Genomic DNA, 26,809 nt, shown 5'->3' with positions numbered 1-26,809 from the left:
CCCAAGGATAGGGACAGACTGGGTTAGCAAAAATACCTGCACCTCTACTGAAATACAGGACTAGGGCTGGTTTACACACACTTTGATTTTGCTGTGCTGGTGTATAACCACATTTAGAACTGAAATTACTTTGCGTGACACACAGTACATAGTAATGCATGTACCTAAAAACCTCATCTCCTAGGGTGCCCTTGGAAATAGGAGTTTCTGGTTTAGGAGCTTCACATCTGTATAAGATAAAATCCTGGCCCTGTTGAAAAAAAAGTACAAAATTTCAGCTGTGGAAATGAGAGATTTCACTCTGAATTAAATTTCTCTGCTGTCAGACTTCCCATCAAACACAAACAGCAAATGGCCTAGGAAAATCTGCTACATAAAACAAAGGATCTGCTGTAGGTATGTACATATGTGTAGCCAAATCATGGTGGTTCCTGGATCCACAGCCAGGATCACTTCTGTTTCCCACTGGGACTGGGCAGCATCACTCTTCTCCCCGGAGTAATCAGGACATCCATTCCAGGTGCTTCAAACTCAGGCATTGCCAAAACCTCATGGTCCAAAAAATGCTGCTAAAAACTAAAGTAAATGAAAAACCTCTGGGCAACAGTAATTTTCCCTTTTAAAATTTTACAAGAAAAAAGTTTGGTTTTTAAAATAATCGCAGTAATTTTTGCAAGCACCCACTTGCCATCTGGTATGCTGAGAAAGTTGAGGACAGGACTGTGAAAGTAAGTTAAAGTATTTATGTTTTTTCTAAAGCACTTCTAGTGCAGTATTTCTAATGCATGCAGATGCATTTGTGTTTTTACATGACACTACAAAGACATGATTGGTTTGACATCTTTTACCAAAAAAAAAAAAAGAAAAAAACCCAGCACAATATTTATTTTTGTCTTATATTCTGTGTGAATGAAATGGCGATGAAGGCAACCTGCCCACACAGACAAGGAAAAGATGGAAAACGCCAGAGCAGAGCGCACAGACTGAAAACAAACAGGTGGAAACAGATAAACTTTTCCGTTGCTCCTTAGCGGGCAAAATACAGTGCATCTGAATTATTTTGCATCGGTTTTAAAAAGGCCTTGCCCTCCGTGTAACTCCGGTAACAAGTAACGAAAGCCCTTTCTCCGGAGCAGAGGAATAGAAACTTGCCTGTGCGGGGGCAGCACCGGCGCTCACGCCCCCGCCGGCCCGCGGCGGCTGCTGCGTCCCGGTCCCGCATCCCAGCTGCCCGGGACCCGGCAGGACCCCGCGGTGCCCGGCCGGCGATGAACTTACCGCTCCCGCCCGCTGCCGAGGTTCCCGTCCCGTCCCGTCGCGTCGCGCCCCGTCCGGCCCCGGCGTTTATAAGCCGTGGCGGCCGGTGGGTGCGGCGGGGCTGTGTCGCACCTGGTCTCTGGGCTCCCCCCTCCAGCCTGGGCGACAGCGACCGCCCCTTCCCGGGCGGGTGGGTCATCAATCACGGAGCTGTCGGGGCGGCATCGCCTCCCGCTCCCCTCGACCCCCGCCCTCCCCCGCTCCCGGCCCCGGGTCCGTGCGGGTCCCGTCGCCCCGCGCCGCCGCTCGCCCCGCTCGCGCTGTTTTTCTTAGGATAAAGTAACGGTTTTGCTGGAGGAGAGAAATTTAATCGCTGGGCTGGGAGCTCAGGCGATGCCGTGTTAAAAGCAAGCCCTTTCTCTTCGCTCCGCCGCCGCATCTCCGGCTCGCGGATGTTCCCGGTCGGAGCGGGTTCCCCCGGGCGAGGCTCCGTCCGCAGCCGCGGGGGGAGCGGGTCGTGGCTGCCCGGGCACCGCTCCGGGCACCGACACACACGGGATGGAAACACGAACGGGATGGAAGAGGCGAGCCCGGGCGGGCAGAGAGGGGATTTAACAGGGAACGGGGAGCGATTAAAAATCAGTAACGCTAATGAGAAGGGACAGTCAAAATAAATACCGGGGTATGGAATTAGCCCAGAATAACATTTTGAACGAAGCCCGATTGTGCGATAAGAGAGACACAATAAATCAAGCCTCGGGAGCAGTGGAAAAACAAAGTCTGAGCTATTCGTTACAGGGTTTGCAGCCAAGAAAATTAAGGACTTAAAGTTTAGCGATAATTGGAAGTCCCGGGAAGGTACGAGCCCGGTGAGGACCCGGCGGGCCGGACACCTGCCTTCAGCCCCGGCCCGGCAGCACACGCACAGCGCCCGCCGCAGCCGCCCGCGCATCCCAGCCAAACTCTCCGGCCGAGAATTCCACCAGCGCCGCGCCGGGGGGAACGGGCGGGGGCTGCCCGCGGGCGGGACCCTGCCCCGCCCGGCCCCATCGTCCCGCCGAGGGCCCGCCACGATTTCTGCCCTCTGGCTGACATCCATAGCCCTGAGGAGCCGCCGCCGCCGGTCACAGAGGGCTGGATGGCAAGGAATGCTGTCGGTTCTGAATTTAAGCACTAAATTCTAAGTTAAGTACTTAATTCATCTGTAAATCTAAGTACTGAAACTGTGCCTCAACGTTTACCTTTGCCTGGTGCTGACAGCCTCTGTGGGGGTTTCCCTTCAGCCATGAGGAGCTACTCTGACAAAAGCTACTCTTGTCAGTATGTACAGGGGCACGATGATGGACTTCACCGGCACCAGAGATCATCCTTTGGCCTCCAGGGTGCAAAAGAATGAAGACACTGGTTTCTCTGGAGGACAGTGGAGGAGCCTTCAAGCAGCCCTGCTAAGCCATGGTTTTTTTGGCCCCAAGGTTTCCAGGGCTGCCTCCAGCCCAAGTGAGCACTGCTGAATCCTTTCTGCAGTCAAAACCTCTTAAAAAATGCACTCGACAGATATCCCTCTGCTCAATCAGCCTCTGGGGCTCAAACAAGCAGTTCTTGAACACATCCTTAAGCTTGTACTGAAAACACTCTGACTCTGCGGTGTGATGTAGAAGAACTGATCCCAGACTCCCTAGGGAGCAGGGAGATTTGCCCTCCAGCACACAACTCTGGGGACCAGGTCTCCCACACCCAAGGTGGTTTCTAGGTTTGCTGCCCACCTAAAATACCTACTCAAGGGGGACTTCTCCTCACTAGGCTGTGGGACACTCAACTATGTCACTGACAGAGAACTTAACAGCAGGTGTCCCAACATCCTGAGACTTCCCAGCCACCCTAAATTAGCAGATTGTGAGTGTTGTGCTCTTCTCTGCTCTGACTGGATTAATGACCCAGTATTTTTTGGGAGTTTCCCACTGTACACAGAGTCCTGCCTCAGTGCAGGAAATCCAGTGGAACACATTGGAAGAGAAGTAGTGGAACTCCCATTACCATCTTTAGACAACACCAAATCCACCTTACTGCAGAGTGTGATTAGGGAGATTGCACAGTAAGAAATTGAGCAGTGTTTGGAGACACCACTCCAGCTGCTAGCCTCGTTACCAAAAAAGGGGCGCTTAAAACACATTTTTAAAACCCAAAGAGATAGAAATGTACAAATAGTTGTTCTTTGCTCCATCATGACTTTCTCCCATCAGATGACACCTCCTCTGTTATAAGCACAAAGACATCCAGTGATTATTTTCTTGTACCAACCCACTGTTTAAATCTAAAGCTGTAACAAATGGCTGCAGCTGTTTCTTCTTCTTCTTTCCCAGACAAATGACTGAGAATTAATTTTCCTGCCTTACCTTCCACAGTATATCTCAAATCTGAAAACTGCCAGAGTCACAGATTTCCAGTGTGATTTAGGTAAGAAGAAGTTCTACCAGAGACAGAACGATGTATTTTCAGGTACACTCTGCTCTCTTTATGTCAAATTAGTTTCTGGTTTTATGGCTGCAATTCAGCACAAACATTCAGGGTATTTCTTTCCAATTTGTTAATTTTCTCCCATTCCCATTTCTGTATAAGGATTTCTCAAGTGTGCTTGCCTGCTGGTACGGTGCAGCAGCTATTGGTGCTTCTGACAGAAACTAACAGAGTTTGCCGAGTAAAACAGCTCCAGCAGGAAGCCACACACAGATTATATCTGGTCAGGTCCCACAGATTCCAGCTGTAGCCTGGGAACAAATCAAAGGCAGGACACGGACACAGGAGAATAAAAATAAGTTGTAGTTCACAACTTTTGCTTCTTGGGGAAATCTTAGCATAATGGATTCCAAATCCAAACAAATATTTTGAAGATTTCCAATTAGATACTTTCCCCCCCTTGTTTCAAAAGCCATGTTGATAATGTATTGTAGAACCAGAGCATATTCCACAGTTATGTTAAATATGCCATATTACAGTGTGTCAATACACTTCTTACAGCATTTTCTCAGTAGTAATTACTTTAAAAAATATTTTAAAATTAATTTTAAAATATATGTCAGAAGGGCTCCATTCTGGGGGGGTGTGTGAACATAAGTGTTAGACCAGGGTATCTAGACTTTCTTAGGGCTTTGCTTTAGCTAGACTTGAGTTGCTTGGCTGTGGGATTCTCTCTGTGAAACCCCATGGCACATGTTGCACCAGGAGTAATCAATTCAGGTCTTCAATGTTTTATTTATTATACAAGAAGTTAAAAATCTTTACTCCAGAAATACTCAGAACCTATGAAAATAATGCCATGCTCTAGGTGGCTTACACAGAATGACTCACATTAACAAATAGTAACAATCCATTAAAGAGTTTTAAATGGGTGTATGTAAGGCAGAGGGAAGTGTAAGATGCAAAGATGACACCACGATGTAGAGATCTGGCAGTGACTTCCTAATGTGCTGCTTTGAGTCAGCAATCAGCAGCTGACACTGTGAACATGCTCATCAACACTATTGACATTCTTCTTTGGAAATTGCTTAAAGAATCACCTTTTTAAAAATGTATGTTTTTCTGTCTTTCTTGACCTGAATATCATTGTGACTACAGCTAGAATAAGAAGTATCATGCTCGGTTAGTACTGATTTCAGTAAGGGACTAACAGCTACACATCTGAGCTTTATTTCGTGTTTGGAATGTTCAGATTTTGAAGGCAAATAATGCACCAGCCTTATATGCTGCTTTGTGCTGGGGTAGAGTTAATTTTCTTCACAGTGGCTGGTATGGGGCTGTATTTTGGATAAGTACTGAACAGAGAGTTGATAATCTAGAGATGTTTTTGTTATTGCTGGCCAGGGCTAACACAGAGATGAGGCCTTTTCTGCTTTTCATACTGCCATGCTGGCGAGGAGACTGGGGACATGGGAACTGACAACGTGGTAAGTTGGGACAGGTGACCCCAACTGACCAAAGGAATATTCCATTCCATATGACATCATGTTCAGTATCTGAAGTAAGGGAAGAAGCAGGAAGTAGGGGGATGTTTGGCATTTGCCTTCCCAAGTAACCACAGCATGTGATGAGCCCCTGGTTTCCTGGCAAGGGCTGAACACCTGCCTGCCCATGGGAAGTGGTGACTAAATCCTTGGTTTGGTCTGCTTAGGTGTGTGGCTTTTGCTATCCCTATTAAACTGTCCTTATATCAACCCATGAGTTTTCCAGCTTTTACCCTTCCTATTCTTTTCCCAGTCCCAATGGGGGGAGTGAGTGAGTGGCTGCGTGGGGCTTGGCTGCTGGCTGGGGTTAAACCACGACACTTTAACAGAAACATTGGCACCTCAGAGTTACAGTACCACTCATTTACAGTCTTAGCTTTGGAAATCTTATTCTTTATAATGAAGATGAAGATCTTGTTATTCGAGGTGAGAATGCATGCAGGAGTCAAATATATTTGAATCATCTCTACCATATTATCCTTATAAATGTTCACAAAATACACAAAACATTCCATGCAAAAAGACAGATCCTGATTTCCTTATTCAGGATAAATTCCTTTCTTATTTCACAGAGGACTGTAAGCACAAGATGCTGAGCCGCCATTCACACAGAGAAACTGCATTAGGAATGGTCTTTTCTCAGGGGCAATTTGTAATATGGGCTTTCCTTTCTTTACCTTACCTGTAGGATTGGGATTTTCCTATATCAGAAGTCTCAAGCATTTATTTATTTACTCAAATTAGTGCAAAGCAGCCAAACAAACACAATTTGAAGTTAAATTAATGAATTATATTATTAGTCAACAAATTAATCAGCACAGACATCATTAATCTTCTCATGCCTCCTCTGCTAACTGCTCCACAATATTCACCATCATTTGGAAAAATCCAAATGATGGAAATTAGTTTTTAGGATTACAGATCTCAAAAATCATGTGCTAATAGCTTTTTTTCTGCTTGAAAGGAGGTTGTAGACAGGTGGGGGCTGTTTTTTTCTCTGAAGTAACAAGTGACAGGACTAGAGGAAATGGCCTGAAGTTAAACCAGGGAGGGTTTAGGTTAGCTGTTGAGAAAAAATTCTTCGTTGGAAGGGTGGTCAAGCATTGGAACAGGCTGTCCAGGCTGTCCCTGGAATTGTTAAAAAATGTGTAGTTGTGTGGTTTGGTGTTCACCACACCATGGTTTAGTGGTGAAGATGGCAGTGTTAGGTTTACAGTTGGACTGCATGATCCTAGAGGTCTTTTTCAACCTTAATGACTCCATGACTCTGCTGTGAACACGCCTCTGCATAACTGCTGAGTGCCATGCAGGGAAAGAAGCATCTGCTAGGTAAGGCACTGGCTAAAACCAGTTCATTTCTTGAGGAAACTTAAGAATTAGGCAACCAGTTTAACCTAGCATGAGCTGATGTTTTTACATGCTTTTTAGACAAAGCATTGCTTCTAAATAAATAGGGAGTCCCCTTATTTTTCCCAATGTTCTTAGAAAGCAGTGTTAAGTTCAACATACTTAATTTTGTCTGGTTTTGAGATTAAAAAGACACAGACAACATATCGAAAGGGACACCAGTATCTTTCTTTGTAAACTTTGAGGGAGAAAAAGAAAATGAATAATGGCCAAATCTTCACATACTGTAACTTCTGGCTTTTAAAATTCAAACCATTATGTCGTTGCTTCAGATTCCTCCTCAACCTACATCAGAGAGACCAGAGGAGACAGATGAGATCTTCATGTCACAACTCCATGAAAGCACCTATTGCTCCTATTGTCCTTAACACTTCCTGGGAGCACTCAACATTTCTATAAAAATTATAAGCAGTGTTATGAAATGCTGCTGATTAGAAAAAAAGATCTTTAACTATTGCAAGATTATCGGATGTTGCAGTGAAAGCCCTTTTGTTTTTCTTCCCAGTGCCAAACCTGGAATTAGAATATTCTGAATTGACAGAATCTGTCTATTTGGGGTACTGTACATCCCTTTATTACAAAACTGACTTTTTCCATGGACAAAAATGGTACTGATGTTTTTTCCTACATAAATGTGTATCAAATACTTTTAATTTTCAAGTCCTATGAGAAAAAAATCTTTTTAATAATCAAAGCAATTTTTCATATAAATGAAATCAGATAAGAGTCAATCTTTTATTCCAAAACATTTTCCCACTAACTATGTGTAAGTGATTATATCCAGCTTTACTGGACATGTAATCAGGGGTTACTATGGCAGTCTAACATATTAACTCTCCAAGAAAGGAAGAGCTTATTGATTCAAAACTCTTTTTGATTTAAAGTATTAGTCTATTACATGGATCATTTCACAGCTGGCTTGGATTTATCTTGATTTTGATGCAGCAATTAATTCTGATCAGAATTAAGAGAACAGAAAGATGTAGTCAGTCGTTTCTGTAGTGTCTGGTTACAGCGTAGTTTGATTGAAGAGGTAAGGTTCAAATACAACTTTTCTGGCAGTGAATTCCTAGAATTCTTCAAGGCCAAGTGACTTAAAATTAAAAAACTTCACTGTTTTTTTTTTTTCCTAGCAAAGTGAAAAGTAAAAAGTAAAAAATGAAAATTATTGTTTCCAGTTACAATATATAGCATTTATAATTTTGTGACTGTAAATAATCAGGTTCACATAATTAATCATTTTGCCTCAGAGCTCTGTTAGTCAGCCACTTTGCACACCACACTGAGATAAAAAATAATAGAAACAGGGAAGAGAGCCTTTCAGTTGAACTTAACTTTTACCAGTTATACTCTGAATACAATCATATAACTATCCCATATTAATAGATCATGTCTGAATCCTCATCCTGAAAAATCAATGGGCACATTTTGAACACTGACAGCTTTCTGGCTATTTTTTCCCTTATCTCAGAACTTTTGAACTGTGTGGCTTTTAAAGCTGTATCACAGGCAGTGCTGTGTATTGCTTTATATCTGCATATAGAAACAAATAATACAGCATTAGAAAAAATAGGATTTTTTCATTGGCTGTGGGTTAAAAGTTCAAATATGAGCTTTAGATCAGTAACTCAAGCACTGTGTGTTTACATATATTCTGATTATGGTAATAGCATTATCAAGGGAAGGTATTTGGGCAGTGATGTCTAATTTTTTTCCTTTTGGCATCTCTAACACACCAGTAGTACAGTGGAAGCTCTAAAAGCATCAGAATCTTTACTGCTAAGGCCTGGTCTCACACGTCTTAGGTCCTCTCTTAGGTCCTAGGAACAGTTTCTGGTGGGGGGAAATTCTACCAACAGTAGATGATGACAAATTTAGGAACCACTAAGGTAAATCTGACGTATCCAAGTCTTTGCAACTGGATGAGAAATATCCCAAGGTGTTGGAAGTGAATTTGAGGAGGTATAGCTGCTACTAAGGAATTTGTAGTTGCAGTGCTGTCCTCCAAAATGTAGTAGCTCATCTTGCTAGATGAGGGCACAGTGACTGTGTTTTCACTTCAGCTTTTATAAGCAGCTGCTTTCAACTTTTCAGAGAGGGGAGTGTGCCTACATAATGTGTGACAGGATACAGGAAGGCAAATATTGAAAGAGTGTTTATATCATTGCAGTAAATTAGATTATTGGAACTGCCTTCAACAGCATAATACTGAAATGACAGAATTTATTTATATATTCCTATTCAAACAGCAGTCTTTATTTTAACCTCAAATTACTTTTTCCAACTCCCATGCAGTTATGTATTTTAAAAACCTAAAAACGCAGCATTACTTTAACAGTTTTCTAATAAGATTCATATTTTTGTTATTAAAGTGATATTTATAATTTTGTCAGTCACACAATAAAAAATGTCCAATGCTAATACAGCAGACCAAAAATGTTGTGAAGTTTTGAGGTTTTATCTGAATAGTACTCTAAAAGTACTGACAGCAAAGATCTAAGGACAGGAATAAAATAAATACTGTATACTGAATGTTTCATTTATCTAATAACTATTAGAGAGAGCATGTAACCCCTGAAAAATAGATAGGAAAAGATCTGAGTTTGCTTTTTGTTTACCATCCTAAATTAGTACTTCATTCCTGACACAGTCTTGATGGACTCAGTTAAAAGACACAACTCACACTAACATCACTAAGTAGTCCCCTCTTATTCTGCATTCTGTCTAATATGTTACTGACTTATGGTTGGACTCAATGATCTTCCAACCTAAAGCATTCTAAATATTAATGTATTTTATGTAGAAGGCTTCAGACAGTTTGGGTTTCAATGTTCTTGAGAGCATCTGACAGCCTGCAGCCCCAGATGTGCTCTGGTAAGTTGCTGACCGACTACTGGCTGACGAGTCACACGTGCCATTTGGTCTCTTAAGCGTCTAGAAAACAGCCCCTATCTCCTGGAAGAGGGAGCAGACTATTGCAAGCAAGTGTGCTCCTGCCAGACTGCCCCGCAAGAATGTGTCTATGCTCTATCTGGTCAGCCAGACATGTAGGAGTATGCATAGTCTAGCTGGCAATCTGCTCACCAGCAAATGTGCTCTCAGTCTGGTTTGAAAGAATGTACTCTTTTCAAGGGCACAGGGGGTCTGTGCACGTGTTCTGCCAGCACGGTTTAGATCCCTACTCCTCAGCTTTGGGCACAGACAGCAGCACAGAGAACTGGAGTGGGGAGGCAGGGCACAGGAAAAAGGGATGCCTTTTGTCACTGCCTTCAGGACACTGGATGACATGGCAGTGTTAAGTACTACAGTTTGAGCATATAGCAGACATACTTTTTCTTGGTTTTTTAAAATTATCACTACTGAAAAAAGTTTAGACAGAAGACAATGCCATTGTTTGTGTCTTGTATGTTTGTGAAGACAGTTATATTTTTGCTTCTGAACAGAGTATGAATGATCATGGGGAAAATCATCCAGCACCATATTCAGCAAGGATGTAAATATGGAACCACTAAAACTGGCTGAATTGCCTGCTGAGACCTTACATGGGCCACAGTAACCAGAAACTTCTAATACCTGACTTTCATTCAAATGGCTCTGCTTCAGCAACCCTATTTAATTTCAGAACTTCACTTCATCTCTTTATCCTTACACTTTATCTAGCATTGTGGTGACTCCTTTCATATCCTATGTCATGGCTGAATAATTCAACGGCAAGTAAATTCCTTACATTTCTCTTCCACAGCCCCCAGCACTAGATGCTGATTGGTACTTTGTAGACCTCACTAAGAAGATGTTTACATATTTCCTTCAACACCATCTCCAAGGAAAGGCAGTGAGAGGGCTGCTGGAAAAGGCACTCCGTGCCTGTTCTAAGCATGCTCACAGCGCTGGCAAAGGGCTGCAGCTGGTACCTCTAAGTATTCAATGCACCTTATTCTGAATACATTTGGAGTGCTTGTAAGCTCTTTACTGCTAAAATCAACTCGAGGGTGCACAGATAAAACTGCCCTGGTTTATATCTTAAATCTGTATTTCTCCTGCAGCTAAGACTGAGGATATTTTTTTATTTTTGAATATTCAGATGTTTGCTGAAATTGATATTCAGTAAGCAAACAAGAATTAGGTCCCCCAGAGGTAACGTATTTCCCCACCTCCCTCTCAAATAAGAGAGCTCCATTCTGTAATGCAAAGTGTATGATTGCAAAGCTTATGTTTTGGGTTTTGGGTATACAGCATTACCATTATCAGTCTCAGTATCATTTTGCCCCAAAAACCTGTCATAATCGGCCGTAATAATTCTATTTATTATGATGCTAGCTAGATTAATATAAACAAAAACCCAGTATACATGCAGAACATTCACATTCCTACCTGTTATGAAATATACATTATCCTGTGTAGATTTCAGACCACAGACATCACTGCAACTCAGGGCATTGATAAAATATTTAATTAATTAAATGCAATGTTCATACAAGCATCTGCCTAAGAAGAGGGAGAACTAACACTGTTCACTGCAAGTTCCTTCCTTTTGGACTACAACTTGAAATATACATGATGTGCATGGTGGCAGCAGAGTGGCTTATATTTAGTTGCCACAATCCAGTGTATTTATTACATGCTGACTGCATAATTTAAATATATTTTCACATTGCTTATTCCATAACGTGCAATGGAGGGACAAAAGGTGACTTTCCCACCACATTCTGAATTGCTACAAATACCTACCACAATATTTAATTCCATGAGTAAGGCAATGTGGGGAGAAACTGCTGATTACAGATTAAGTTTACAACATCAAAATTTCAACAACTTCTCTACTCAGGGAACATTAATAATGGTGTATCCCATTGGAAGGTATTAGGTATCTTTAAAATAGTTAAGTGATTTGGTTTCTTTTAATTACTTCCTGCCAATATCCATAATTTTCTCTGAATGTCCAAAACTAACTTAAAATTCAATATAAAATTGCTATTGTTTTTATATCATCAAAAAGGAAAGATTAATGACATATTTTAGTAATCTAGTAATAAGTGGCTTTTTTCATTGTTCAAGCTACATGCAATCCTCAGTGGATCTTAGATGTACGTTAGAAAGGTATTTAATGCCTATTTTTAGTTGCCAAGGTCAAACATCACCTAGTATGTATAGGGAAAGAGGAAACATCTGTTGGAATAATTTATTTGACTAACACAGAGGTTAGGATTAAAACCCGCTAATTTCTTTGGTCCGATACTGCATTTCAATTGAACAATACAGGTATTTGTTCAGTTTGAAAAAGATTACTTCTTTACTTGTGAGCACATTGATGTAAATCCCTAATTAGTGGATCTGGCAAGGGAATACTATGATTTGTCATTTTTTCTATCTGCATAAGCTCTGAGAACAAATACTTCTATTTTTTGAGGTTTTGGGGTTTTTTCTCAATGTATGTTCTAAAGAATTCACAAAACTTTAAAACTTTGGTTTCTATGGAATTCCTCTACTAACAAGATTAGAATACATCTCAGGATCAGTGATTACACGTGAAATTGTAAGGCACAGCAACCTTCAGCATCTAAGATAAAAGTCCCATTTAGAAGTTTTTAGAAAATATTAAATGCATGTCATGTGACTGCAATTTCTTCTAACCTTCCTGTGAAATCAGACTAAAATCTTCTAGATTAACAGTAAAAAAAAAATCATCACTTAAATAGTTTAATTTACAATTGTAAATTAATAAAAATATAGACATTTCATTTCAATCAAGTATGGAAGGTGCTCTCTTTGCCTTTTTAGGGTCAAAAGGGATTTCAAAAGAGACGTGATTTTATTTCAGATTTTCAATACTGAGAAAGTATTTGCCAAGCAAAGAAGCTCAACAATGGACAGCTTTTTACCATTGTAAAGCAGAATCAGAATGCTTTGTCTCAAAGGGAATAGCAGAAGGTCTTACAGGAGAAAAGATATTGTACACACATGTTCCATTCTTATTTAGGACTAAGGGGAATGGTAAATGCAAAGCACAGTTTTTCTCAGCCTGGCCCAAAAGACAGGATGCTAACAGAGATGACATGCAAGATGACAGAACACTGAGCATGTGGACAAACCCATTTTACAACAGAATTTTAAAAATCCCAACATTTATACGCATGAGTATTACTCTGTATCCCCCCAAAATTTCAGAAGCCTGTACTATTCACTGGAAAATAATAGTGTACTACTATAGAAGTACTAACAATATTACTTTTTATAATAATGAGTACATTGTTTCTGCACTTCTTGTTTTTAACTGCTCCACTGCTTTGTGCTTCTGAGAAAGAAGAAAAGTTCAATAACGGGTACATATATGACAAATTCAGTTTCTCTTTTAGACCAGAATATACCCATTGCCACGTGATGAACAAAAATTATTATTTGAAAGAGAGGAGCTTTGTGATTTGCAATTCTTCTTCCCTTCTCAACAGAAAGGCAGCTATTTTTAATCAGAGCAAATAATCAGAATAAACAAAACTCATAGAATGGAAAGTGGTAAGGTGTTAAAAATAAAATAGCATTAAATGTTGCTCAGTTAAATTGTCAAACATACTAATAAATTTTAACTTGAATATAAAATAGAATACTACATTTACTAATTTAATTACAAAAAAATGCCCATGTCAGTTGCATGCATTTATTTATTTTATCAACAACATTGTATAAATGATGTGGGTATTTTTGTTGGCTAGTTCAGCTGATAAGTATTAAAACTCTTAGGTTAAAAATAGCATGGAAAATCTGAAAGGAGTGATATTAGGTCCCAAATACTTTACTATACTATTGCCACAAGTGAAACTGGAGCATGGCTGTTAGAATTAAACTGTAATTATGAAAATTATTGTTTCTCCTTCTCCAAATAATTCTGTCCACAGCATCACCCTTCACCAATGGTCCTCACACCCCAACTTACTTCTGAGAATTAACTTCAACATTATTTTATCTTTGTGGAAAATGATTACAATTAAATGCCCATGACAGAAACTAGTAACATTAAACTTACTGCTCTTAGCTAGTCCACTGATTTGTGACCAGAAACTGCAGATTATTATCCTGTCTTTCAAAGAAATAAAGACAATAAATATAACATGGTTTAAAAAAATTATTTCAGACAAGCAATAACCAACATAACTAAAATGAAGTTGTTTGAGAAACGCACCTGAGTTTTCATCTGACTTCTTCTTTCACGCATTCTTGGCAGAGGTTTTCTTTCACCTTTCTGCTTGTAAGCCAAATCTAAAAAATCTGTTTTTTCTTTTTTTTCTTTCACAGAGCAACTGGGGTGAAGAGAAACTGTGAAATAGGGTGTTTGAAAGTCAGCTGCAGAAAACAAAAAGAAAAAAGGATTAATTCAATATCCCAAGTCAAACCATATATATTCAGTGTGATTGATCACAGGTTCCAATGTATCTCATTATTGAAAACAATGTAATGAACCTTAAGGTATAATACCTCAGATTTGATAACTGAGAATGGAAAACTTTGAATGGAGTTATAGAAGGTGCTGCAAACACTGATGAAGGTGAATATTAAAACAGGTATTCCCATTCAGGTAGAGTTATTTGAAAGGGAGTAAATTAAATTACACAGCACCTCCTTATATCAGTAGTTATTCAGAAGACCATTTCAGAACCATTGCATGGCTTCCAAACAATGAGCGGACTCATTGTTTGGAAGCCATATTTATCTTCTGAAATTTAATTTATGTTCTGAAAGCAACAGTGTAAATGGCCCAAATTTTATTTTACAAATATGGTAGTTCAAACCATTTTGAATAATTTCAACTTAAATGTCTGTATCCAAGTCCTGCAAGACAGCAAGACGTGCTGTTAAGTCATTTATGTTTTAACCTGCAGCCAACTCTGTAACAACCACCACCTTCCCACCATTTAAAAAAAAATTCAAAGTTTATTTCAGGTTCTGCTTGAGTTTCAGAATTAATTTGTTTCCCCACTTGAAGAACAGGTTGCCTTTAAACCTCAAAAAGGGTTTAAGGCTTTTTTACCTCCCAGATATTTTTTTTTCTTTCCAAGTTAAAAACTTGGACTTCTGCTAGACATGTATCTTGCAAAGGCCTTTAAAGGACTGACAATATACAGAAATCAAATAAGTATAAGCAAATAGATTTTAAAAGTCTGATATATTTTATGCATATTTATTCTAGAATGCCCAACATTTTAAAAATATAGATGTAAATGTGAATATTTACAGAATCAAAATGCACTAGCTACCCCTTTCCACAATTCTGTCTGATTGGGATGTGAGGGAAAAAAACGATATATGAACTAGTGCTAAAATTAACAAGTCTTTTGGACTCATCACTGGTACAAGTGTCTTATAAACAATTCTTAGTATATTTAGTTTTAGCTGTAATTTTATGATTTCGGTAAGTTTTAAATAAGCATGAGGTAATTGATTAGTTTGCTTACAAAATTCTACATTGGCTGCCTGTTCATCAGTCATTCTTTCATTGCTTTTTTTTCTGGCAGCTCTGGAGGCTTTCCAATTCATTAAGAAACGTCTTTCCATTTCTTGAATTTCTTTCCCATCCAGGGATTCTGCAAAAGAGAATATTTTCTGTGATACAAAGTGAACTAAAGGATTATACTAAGTTGTAGGTAATGTGTATTGGCTCTATATTAATTCTCTTCAAGTCTTTTTTCCTTTTTCTAGTATTTTGGTAAAGAAAATACTTAATAAAGACTGATATTCATATTCAAGCTGCAAGAGAGAGTTAACATGTCTTAATTACAAAAAAAATATCTACAGTTTTATAAATTTCAAGGAAAATATACATATCTCACATCTGGTTAACATGCAAGACTTTCTATAACATTCTGCAGAAAAGTTATGCTCTTACACAGGGTATAGATAGATGCAGAAATCCAGGTGGAGAGGAAAACTGCATATCCTAGCAATCAAGGAACTCTAGTGATCATGGAGACAGTCACACAGATTTGCCTCTCTAAGGTTAACTTTACTCACTTAGGTGCCATAAACCTTATGCTCTATGATTCATTGGTTGCATCTGCATGTTTGAGTCGGCCCAAACGAAATACCTCATGTGCCCACAAATTTAGGTTGCATTAGAACTGTCCTAATGCGCTGTTATTTTCATTGTGCAGATAGGCTTTTTCTTTTTCTAAATGACCAGTATTTTGTGCTCTGAGAAAAAACAAGTTCTGTAATTATAACTTTAAAAATAATTGCCACCTTTATCCAAAAAAAAGAAAAAAATTAGCAGATTTTAAAATTTATTTCTACAGTATAAATTTTTAGATATAGAAGAATCAGTTTCTTCCTTTCATGCTAAAATTTTATCCAAAATAATAACAAAAACTGCACTATAAGTGTTAAGATTAACAAGTACATTCCAACATAAGTGTGAACTGCTCATAAGTTTAAGGATGAATGTTATATGACAAATTCAAACACAGTAAGGTGGAATCTGCAGAACTGGCACTGTACAACAAAAACACCTTAGCAGCTACCACAAATTGATAGGGGAATAGATAAAACTGATCTTTGAAAATCAGTTTCACAACATCTAGAATATGAACACAAAAAACTGTCTTGTAACAATCTCACCAATCATCTATTATAAAACAAATGATTACTATGACTAATAGCAAAAGCCAAACAAGATGACTTGTGAACCTGATTACAGAAGCCATTTTAGCTTTCTACATAAATTCAAAGTTCATGATTTGACATAAATATCCATAGCAGTAACTGTGTTTACATGCAAGAACAATTAATTTTTCAGTTGTTTCCTAAAAGACTGGGCGTTATGGGTGGGCTATTGATTTAATTTTTTACCTAAAGTCAGTGACAGTACTATAATCCTATCCTTGTACTTTGGTTTTTGGCAGATGGGGTTTCCTGTAAGATCTATTCTGCGTAGTTTTGTCCATTTTTTTAATGCAACCTCCAAATCCTGCAATTGAAACAACAACAGAACATTGTGATTATGTTTCCCCCTCCTGAGTGAAATTCAACAGTAATGTGATTTGTTCAGCCAGACCCAAATCCTGCACACAGAAATAACTTCAATGAGACTATTCACATATATTATGCACATTAAGAATGTGCATTTCCAAAGAGAGTGGTCCACAGCATCCCCTGAATATATCAAAATTGCACAGAAGAAACAGTGATGTTGGAAGAGGCTGCATTTTTAAGGATACAGTAATGCCAGCTATGGAAAATTACCACTTCAATCCCACTGATAAGCACCCAAAGGCTAGGAACTAGCAATGAAAAAATTCATACTATACACAATGTCTGTTAATGCATCCCCAAGGTCTTACAGAGCCCTTAAGAGTATCACTGTGTGGAAGAATAAAAACTTTATACAGATAAAGTACAGACTAAAAAAAAAAAGCTAAAAATCATGCAATCCACAGTGGACTGCGTCTCTCTTTATATATATGCAGAACAGTATTTTACAGGAGAAACAGTAATCCCCCCCTTACCTAACTGTGGGTGGTCAGTTATAGAATTGGCCTACACAGTGATATTAGTGAAATGTACCTTTCTCCATCTCTGTTTCTGTCTGGTTACCCAGGGGCAGTATGACCTAGATGAAACTACTCTGTCTTTCAAATACAATAAATTCAAGTTGAAAACATGCAAAGTTTATCAGATTAGTCCTTTCTACTAGACACCTTACTCTCTGAAATACTTTCCAAAATTTTATTTAACTCTCACTCTTGACAGGTTTTCTTGTATGTGTGAAAAGCTTAAGGAGGGATTCAAGACAATAGGTATTATATATAGGAGAGAGGATTTATGTTCTGCTGTTGTAATAATTTGGAAAATTCTACTGATCATGCTGTGATGGATTCTAAACCGCAGAGGGTGTAAAACTTTGTAGGCTGATGCCAACAATGAAGTCTCTAGCAATGTAGATATCTCTTAGCTCCTTCAAATTCAGAAATTTGCTTGGGTAACACAAGCATGGAGAATTCTGCTTTTGCTGGCTCATCTCCCTTGGTAGAAAATCTTCTTGGAAATATTCTATCAGTTATAGAAAATGTTTAGAAAAGTCATGTGGAAGAGAAAGTGGCAGCACAGCCTCATACCTCCAAACCATGTAATTTTTTTGTCTATCTATAATGATGGTGATATCATCTATTGTAATTCAGTGATAAAAACGAATTTTTAGAAAACTAGAGATCAAAAGTCTGGTTCTGTGAGGATCAAGACTGATAAAACAACGCAAGAAACTCTGAGGACTAGTCCACATGAAGAAATGTTAATAATTCTTGTAATGTTAATCAGCAAAGCTTAATCAGTATGTATCAGGATAGCAACATGATAACGCCCACAGTTTAGGTGCTAACACTTAATCACAAACAAAATTTAGGGGCAAAATATTTTAGGCTAGACTTACTAAAAAAAAAATCATTTAGCAAGTATATTTATTTATCCTTACCTAAGCATTCAGATACTATCATTGAAGTCTATAATGTGTTCTAGATTTCATTAGAAAGAATTTTTCCAGGTAATGGTTTTGCTACACAAAGTTGTCTATTACTGAAACGAAATGTATACAGTTTAACTTTGATGAATGTATACAGAGTCCTGTAGATTTTTGTTAGCTGTTACTTACTTGATAAATGACCCTGAACATGCTTACTCCAGTGTATGTTTATCTAAGAGCACACTAATCCTGTGCTGAAATATGATTACCCTTTCGATACGCTCTAGTTGTTCATTGCCTTCCTGTCTCTAATAAAGTGCTTTCACTTCCCAGCCTTTCAATAAGCTGTACTAAAGGGACCAGACACTCTTCTGGGCAGGCTCCGTTTGATAAATGATCATGTCATGCTATCACTTTGAGGTCTGCTACAAAATACTGACGAGCAAATTATATTCCATCGGGGAGGGTGGGGAGGGGGAAGGGCAAGTGCCTGAGCAGGCAGCTGTAGTGCTGGCAATAACTTTCTTACCAATTAACAGTGGCCATTTAAGAATTGGTATTTGACCAGTATGCTCCAGTTTTTATTGGAAACGTCTAATCCAACTGCCCCAGCTACATCTACAGACAGCCATTTGTCACCAGTTTGATTACCTGTCATAATCTATTTGAGAAAATCTATAATTTTTCTCTTGTTCCTGACTCAATTCTAAAACGAATGAATTCATCTTTTGTGATATCTCTTGTCATAATCAATACTGGGCAGAGGTTGAATAAATTAAAGACTTGGGAAATACAGATTTTTCCAGGAATTTCTAGCTATATTTTTTTCTATATATCCAAAGACTTACACAATTCATAATATTTCCAAAATTAATGAACTTAATAAATAAATTATATTCTGTTTTTTTTGTAAAAAGGAGTAGTTGTGGAGTTTTTTTTAATAGACATAGTGTTTTAAAAATTTCCTTAATTCCAACCCAAGTACACTGCAGTCTATAAGACCTTGTGATCCTGACTAAAGTAAACCAGAACCTCAATATGATGAATAAATGAAGTAGCAAGCAATAGAAACCAAATAAAAGCCACTTCTATTAAAATCCATTATATTTTTGATAACTGACCTGAGACATACTTTTTGCATGTGGTAGCTAGTCATAGCTATTTTGCATGAATTCAGAAAAATTACTTGATTTTCATCTGTCTACTGTTCAGACTGAATTATATAAACTTCAGTCAAGTGAAACAAGGTCATATGCCTTGATGTCTGTTAATTATGCTAACAAAGCCTGTATTAGCCACGACCTTAAATGCTTGAATTTATTGAATTTATTAGTCCTAATTTTTAACTATGCTGAAATCAAAGTGGCATAGGTAAGAAATCAAAGGAATATGGGTTTTCATAATAAAGTGAAAAAACTGAGAGAAATTTTTAAATATAAAATAATTCTACTAAGTACACAAAAGTGAGAAAAGCCTACATAAGATTGTATTTCATGCATTTCTTATGCTCTTCATATTTTCCTCTTTCTCAAAGATTCCATGTTATTCCTGCAGTTCACCAGACCAGCTCAGACACAGGTAGCTCCTCTACAGCTCCTCTTCCCACCAGGTGAAGCACAGCTGGGTACAGAGTTCTCCAACACTTCCCTGTCATGTGGCACTGCCATGATCTCTGATCAATGCCAGACATTCCTGGGGAAGTTCTTGATGGCAGTGATGGCAAAGCAAGAAAGGGAAAACAGGGGATATAGTGCTTTTGGCATGAAAAAGAGGTATATATCAGAGTTTTGATAACAGAGGGGCAAGAGGGAGGAGAAGGGAGGCAGCTTGTGTGGGAATGAAAGAGCCTTTGCTGCATGTAACAAGTTCAGCCGGCAGAACCAATTAAGTGTATAGAACTGTATACCCCTAAAATCCTTGCAGCTTTCACAGCTGTAGAATAATGTATGCCATGCAATCATGAAATTCAGGGATTCAAAAAATATTGAAATATACTCAAAACGTCCCTCAGCTATTTTTTGAACAGTCAGTGGCTGTATAAGATTGTTCTCCTACTAGATGTCCACTGTGAGCTAAAGCCTCTTACACAAAGTTAAAACTGACTTTTTAAAAAATACTTTTCATTACTTACTGCTTTTTTCAACAGTTTGGTTTTTATTTATTTAAGAATTTATATTAGTGATAAGTAGAGCCTACCAAAATGTAATCCCTTAAAACTCAGTAATTGTAGCTGGAAAGTTGGATATCCACCTGCATTACAATGTATATTAAACACATTTAATATGTTCATTAGTTTTAGAGATCTGCAAAGATATGAATAGAAACACTTTCCCTGTTCCACATATTTCAAAACTTGGAGATTGTTTAGCAAATACACAGAACAGTCACTTTCAAAATATACTGGAGCTTAATGTGAGTGTAATGAATAGCAAACTCAAATGCTAATTGTATAATTTTTCAACAGTTGTTACTATATAACATAGAAATCTTCAGGTCTAGCTGGTTTGGGTAAATGTAATTCTGGTTTTCCTGATGATTAAATTATGAAATTTAATCAAGAATAAATAACATACACAATTACTGAATAATGCAGTCATTTTATCCTCTCCTTATTCTGTTTCAGAGGATACTTGTTTTTCCTCTAAGATAATGAAAATGTTGTCTCCAAAATGGCATCCTCATTCTTAAAATTAATTGGTTCTTTGACTATGACAATCTTCTTTTAAGATCATCACAACAGAAGAATATTTTATTTATAAGAAAGAAAGAACCAATATAAATTTTTTTGTAATATGTTTTATTCACAAATTGATTCCTTTTAAAAAGGGAAGATTTGGGAAGATTGCCTATTTGAAAAAAGCTTTTTGCTATTTTGATGTAACCAACATATTCAATGTGAATTTAATTACTGAGCAAAAGCCTACATGAATTGTATTTTGATGTAAACATGAATTGTATTTTGATGTAAATTCAATCACAACTGACAGCCAGGACTTGAAATACAAAGCATTAATAGTTCTGTAGTAAAAAAGAAGGGCATCATTCAACATTTTTTAATATTATAGTGTTAAAAAATGAAGAGTCCAAATAGAGTAAATTCATCTAGATAACTGATAGGTTATGGATCCAAAATACTGCAATCTCCTTCTTAGTAAAGAGAACTGCTGAATTCTCTCAACAATCTGTTACAAATATGTTGTGTTCTCAGAAGTAATAAGAATACTTATTTTAATAATTACTAACCAATGAAAGTTAAGTTTCCTTAGGAAATAAAATGTTTTTGCAAACCAGAAATGAAAGAGTTTATTTCAATCAAGACTTTGCCTTGGTGATTTTGGTTTCTATTTATACCAATTCATTTCAGTATTAATTAATAAAATTATAAATTTTTACATCCTAGGTAAATGCTTCTCCATTTTTAGTCTCAGTAAGATTTTTATATGAGAAAAGAGAGCATGCTTGACAAGCCAGATTTAGTAACTGCAGAAGTAAATTTTTTAATATGTATATATTTAGTGATAAAGATGAATGTGACTAATTCCTGAACACTCATACTTAATATAACAAATATTTACTTTAATACCTTCATATGTTTAAGTCTATTGTCGACTGCTTTAAGATAAGAAAGATTTTCCAAAACTGCCAGTTCTTCTAATTCATCAATGTTGTTATTGCTGATATTCAGTACAGACAGAGATTTCTGAAGGAAGAAAAGCAGAAAAATAAATATTTTTTTCATGCCATGTATGAGTTAAGTTGTAAATTGTTAGAGAAAATCATCTTAAAAGATGAACAAACATATGAAGAAAAAATATGCAAACACCACCTCCACACACCATACAGATAGTTTTATGTTGGTGTTCCCCCTTGTCCTAAAACGTAATTTATTTTGGTTTTGAAGTGAAACCAAAGTAAGATTGTTTCTCAATTATTTCAGAAATTCTTAGTAAATATAGAATTTTTTGGTTTTTAAAAACACATTAAAATCCTTTACAGAGTTCTGCAAGTGCTACAAACTCTACTTTTGAAGTATGAAACATCCATTGAAACTGACTGCATTTTTATAGAATCATAGAATGGTTTGGATTGGAAGCGACCTTAAAGATCATCTAGTTCCAGCCCCCTGCCATGAGCAGGGACACCTTCCACTGCACCAGGTTGTTCAGAGCTCCATCCAACCTGGCCTTGAACACTTCCAGGGATGGGGCATCACAACTTCTCTGTGCAATCTGTTCCAGTGTCTCACCACAGTCACAAGCAGAGAATTTCTTTCTAATAGTTATTCTAAACCTGCCCTTGATCAGCTTCAGGCCATTAACCCACGTCCTATCACAACACACCCTTGTAAAAAGTGCCTCTCCAGCTTTCTTATAAGCCCCCTTTACGTACTGGAGTGCTGATATAAGGTGTCCTTGGAACCTTCTCTTCTCCAGGCTGAACAAGCCCAAGCCCAACTCTCTCAGCCTGTCTTTATAAGAGAGGTGCTCCAGCCCTCTGATCCTCTCTGTGGCCCTCTCTGGACTTGCTCCAGCAGATCCATTTTCTTCTTATTCTGTGGCCCCAAGATTTCATCCGAACTGCAGAGCTGAAGCCCATATGTGCTACCCACATAGTCTCATTTAACAGCTGGACTACACTGCTTTTCTCTCAGGCTAGATCTTACAAACCTCTTGGTATTCACACCTCTGATCCTTACCCCTTCTCTGGAACAGTACTGAGCCACATATTGCACTTTGCCATTTGTAACAGACAATAGTTACAGAGATCTTTACATTTTAGATAAAAATCTAAATGTGTTTTAGTTGTTTATCTCAGGAAATACTAATGTAGTTTCACATAAAAGGAAAAAGTTTATATCTCTAGAAAATGACAAGGGACTCCTAGTCCAATTAGTTTAGAATTATACAAGAAATAAGATTTACCATGATTTGGAAAAATCTCTATTTCAGCGGTTTATACAGGAAAACTAACCCCCTTCAAAAATTTGACCAAGACCTACATTAAAGATGGAAATTACCAGTATCATCCTGATAAACACAGTTCACAAACTTAATCTCCTCAGTCAGATTCATGACATTGTCATCATCCAAACATTTGCCTGTGGTACACACAGAACTATACAGCCTCACGATTTTATCTCTTTTATCTCTGATGCCATTAAAAGAGCCAGAAACAGATTAAGAAGTAAAAAGCAATCCTTAAAATGGCTCCAAACACTTAGAACTTAAAGGATAAAATAGAATATTTTTACATTTAGCCTCCACAAAGATGTTGCATCATCAAGAATGCAAAGTTTTTTCATAGAAAACAAAAAAACCCCAAACCAACACATCAAAAGGCCTTAAATAAAAGCCAGAAAGAATAAAAAACTAGACCAGGCTGCTGAAAAACATGGGAGAATTTATTATACATTATTATCCTGGGAAGATTACAGCTGTAAAACTTCCCCTTACTTTGATAATTTCTCCAATATAAAAGGAACAAAGTACAAATGATCTCACAATAATGACTCATTTCTATTAAAGAAAAACAGCAATGCATGTCCTGGATTACATAATCTCAAAACAGGAAAAAAAATAGAGCTAGGTCAAATATTTTACATATAAATGTGAGCAAAAGAACTCACTTTTTAGTGAGTTTTTCATCTTCACAAAAAAAAGCTTATCAAGCCCTGACTGCACTATGGGAGCTACAGCAAGAGGAATTTTTATAGTACAGAACTACATCCATTAGCAAATAAATCCTACTTTTTAACCTCTTCAACTATATGTTTTATGAGCAATTAACATGTTGAAAGACAACTTCAAAGAGATTTCCTGGACTCTTGACATAACACAACATAGAAGAACTGCAGAACTAAGACTAAATGCTTTTGATTGTGTAGTTCTTAATATCCAGAAAGAAAAACATGTTTGTGCCTTTTTTTTCATTCCATTTTTCTACAGAAATACAAAAGGCAAGAAATAAACAGCTATACCAATCAAAACACTGAAATATCAACAAACTACTTCACTACAAATGAAACAGACTAAGAAAACTTAGTAATAAATTCCAACCCCTTTTTTAGTTAATTCATATTCTGTTGGTGTAGGGCATCCACATACTTCCTTATTTCCTCTCTCTCTTGATCCTCATTTTCATCCTTCATAATGAAAAAAAGATGAAGCAGAATTTGCTGGACATCTTATAAGAGAATTAGGGTGGCAGTCTCTTGGTAGAATTTGAAATAATGCCACCAGTTGGCAAAGGAGGAAAACACTTGTTGGCAAAGGAGGATGATCAACTCCTAATAATTTCTCCTAAAAATACTGATCTCCTGATAATTGGCTCATTGTAATTCTCAAAATATACTTACTGCCAGGGAGTTAAGAGATACTGGATCAAACAGAAGCTTTTCACCAGGAGGGAGATGTTGACTTTCAACATGCAGCTCCCTCAGTTCTCCTACTTTATCCAAACCCTCTACTACAGTGATATAGTTGCCTCCTAAATACCTAAAGGATAGAACACAAAATAGATTTAATATCCTTTGAAAGTAAGAGCAAACACAAGGCTTCAATATATAGAGAAAAATATTTTCCAAGCATTATTGAATAATACCTGGAAATTATGATAGCTAAGGTAAATAACCTAGCCTAGAAGTAGAATATACACTTAACTGATTCAAGCAGTTTTTTGCAGTTTTATCTACTGCTGTTATTATTATTATTAATATTACTAGACTGAAAAAATAAAATCATTTAAATGCAAATATATATGTCATGATGATATGTCATTACTTTTATCACAGAACATATAAAAAAAATAAGCAATTACTTCTATTTGAAAAGCAAAATTTAAGAACTAATTAAGACTTTAATGATGCATAATTTAAAATTCTTAAGTGTCATACCTATTCTTTTTACTAGTAAAATAAATACATTATTTTCAACTTACAGTTTTTCAAGTTTTTTCAGCGATGAGAGATTTTCTATACTTGAAATATGATTGTTCTGAAGGTAAAGGTGCGTTATATTTGAAGCAAAGTCCAAGTTCTGGATTTGGTGGATTTGGTTATCATATAAATACAGAACTCTCAGATTTTTACAGAAAGAGAGGTCACCCTGAAATAAACAATAAAATGCTGCTTAAAATTCAGTCACTGCCTGCTTCTGGAAGCTATTGATTGCTCTTTTATTTAAGTTCTGATGCATGATTTATAAATGTTCACCTTTAGTAAACATTTCTTACAACTATTTTTTCTGGAAAAAAAGAGTTATTATATATGGTCAGTTATCTACAGATTAAAGACTGAAATCTGTCATTACTATTTTGCCCTACAGAATCTGAGGACTACCAGCAAATACACTACATCCAGTGTGACTTCATTCCCTTCCCTGTCTTCATCAGATGGATTTCAGAAAAGCACTATTTTTTATGTAGTTGTCTCCATTAAACTGCACTGATGTCACTGGAAACCAGTTCTTGGCAAAAAATTATTGGTTTTTACAAAACCTTGCACTTCAATCTGTTTTAATGTGTTTCTGAACTCAAGTTTACACTCAAATGTTGAGTTTCTTTGAACACAGTCCTATGAAACAACTAAAAGACCACTCCCCATGAAGGTTTCTGTAAAACTTTGCTGTGGCAGCTGATGAAGCTGACTTCATCAAATGGACTGATCCAGTTTCTAACTCGCTATGGCTGTGCATAGGAATGGGCTGAATAAACCATTTGTTTGCAGCATTTGTTCACACAGAACAAGCAATTTCTTCTTGACTGAAATCACACTTTTAGCAGAAATTGAAATTCACCACATTCAACAATGTAGTTGTTCAGGACTCAGCAGTTTCAAAATTTACTCTATCTTGAGGGGATCTGAATTAACTCAGAACTTATTGAAATGTGTATACATTTCCTATTATTAAACTCAGAGGAAGGAGGACTGGGTTAAGTTTGCAGGTTTAGTCTTTGAAAATTAAAAGCTCATGGATTATTTTTTAAATGAGTAAGCCCCAGGGAACAATTAAAAAAAAAAAAAGTATATTTTTAACCTGGCTAATTTGAAAAAGCCACTACACCAGTCCAAATTTGTTAACCTCACTCGGGTTATTTCCTGTTCCTGAACTCTCCTTTCCTTTCTCAGACTTCCTCTGAAATTTAAGGAATAAATCACAGATAGATTGAAAAGATTGTGCTGTGAGTTAACAGATTTGTAAAACTTGGCTTTCTTTGTTCGTCTCTGAAGAATGAACACCTCATCTTAACAGTAACTACAAAACTTTAGAGTAGCCGGTTTAAAAGGAATAATAAAAAATAAATCTTACAATTGAATCTATATTTTTATCTGATAAATTCAGATGAGTTAATTTTTGCATATATTGTCCAAAATCCTCTTCACTACGGTTCTTGTGACCAGCATTTTTAGCAATTAGGTCCATTGTTAGTCGAACCATGGTCCTGTAATAGGTCAAGCTGCTCTACTGTTTCTTTTAATACTGTATTCCACGTGCTCTTCTAAGTAATATTATAGAATACCTTAAAAACAAAAAGGAAAATGTTATTTTACTTGTACCCCAGGTCTTCAACAAAGCTTTCATGTGTACTTCAATCTGACATACCCTCACCAACGCTCTTTTCATTTACAGTGATACTACGTTGCTTATAAAATCCTACCCCTCTTATTGCTGATATTTTATCAAGTTTTTGGTGTATTAATAAATATTTA

At 37.2% G+C, this 26,809-nt stretch overlaps 1 protein-coding gene across 1 annotated transcript; it reads right to left on the bottom strand.

Moving 5' to 3' along the window:
* Positions 1 to 1,459: 1,459 nt before the first annotated feature.
* PPP1R42 (protein phosphatase 1 regulatory subunit 42) lies at positions 1,460 to 26,537 on the bottom strand (the record flags this gene model as incomplete). Its single annotated transcript, XM_084203291.1, has 8 exons — positions 1,460 to 1,905; positions 2,155 to 2,391; positions 15,107 to 15,235; positions 16,497 to 16,614; positions 21,686 to 21,802; positions 24,458 to 24,596; positions 25,039 to 25,205; positions 26,409 to 26,537. 8 exons carry the CDS (start codon positions 26,535 to 26,537, stop codon positions 1,460 to 1,462), a joined length of 1,482 nt encoding a protein of 493 aa, XP_084059417.1.
* Positions 26,538 to 26,809: the final 272 nt, after the last annotated feature.

The sequence above is a fragment of the Fringilla coelebs genome, assembly GCF_963513975.1.
Source record: "Fringilla coelebs genome assembly, chromosome: 1".
Classification (NCBI taxonomy): Eukaryota; Metazoa; Chordata; class Aves; order Passeriformes; family Fringillidae; genus Fringilla; species Fringilla coelebs.
The sequence above is the reverse complement of the archived record's forward strand: the minus strand, read 5'-3'. Positions and strand labels throughout refer to the sequence as shown.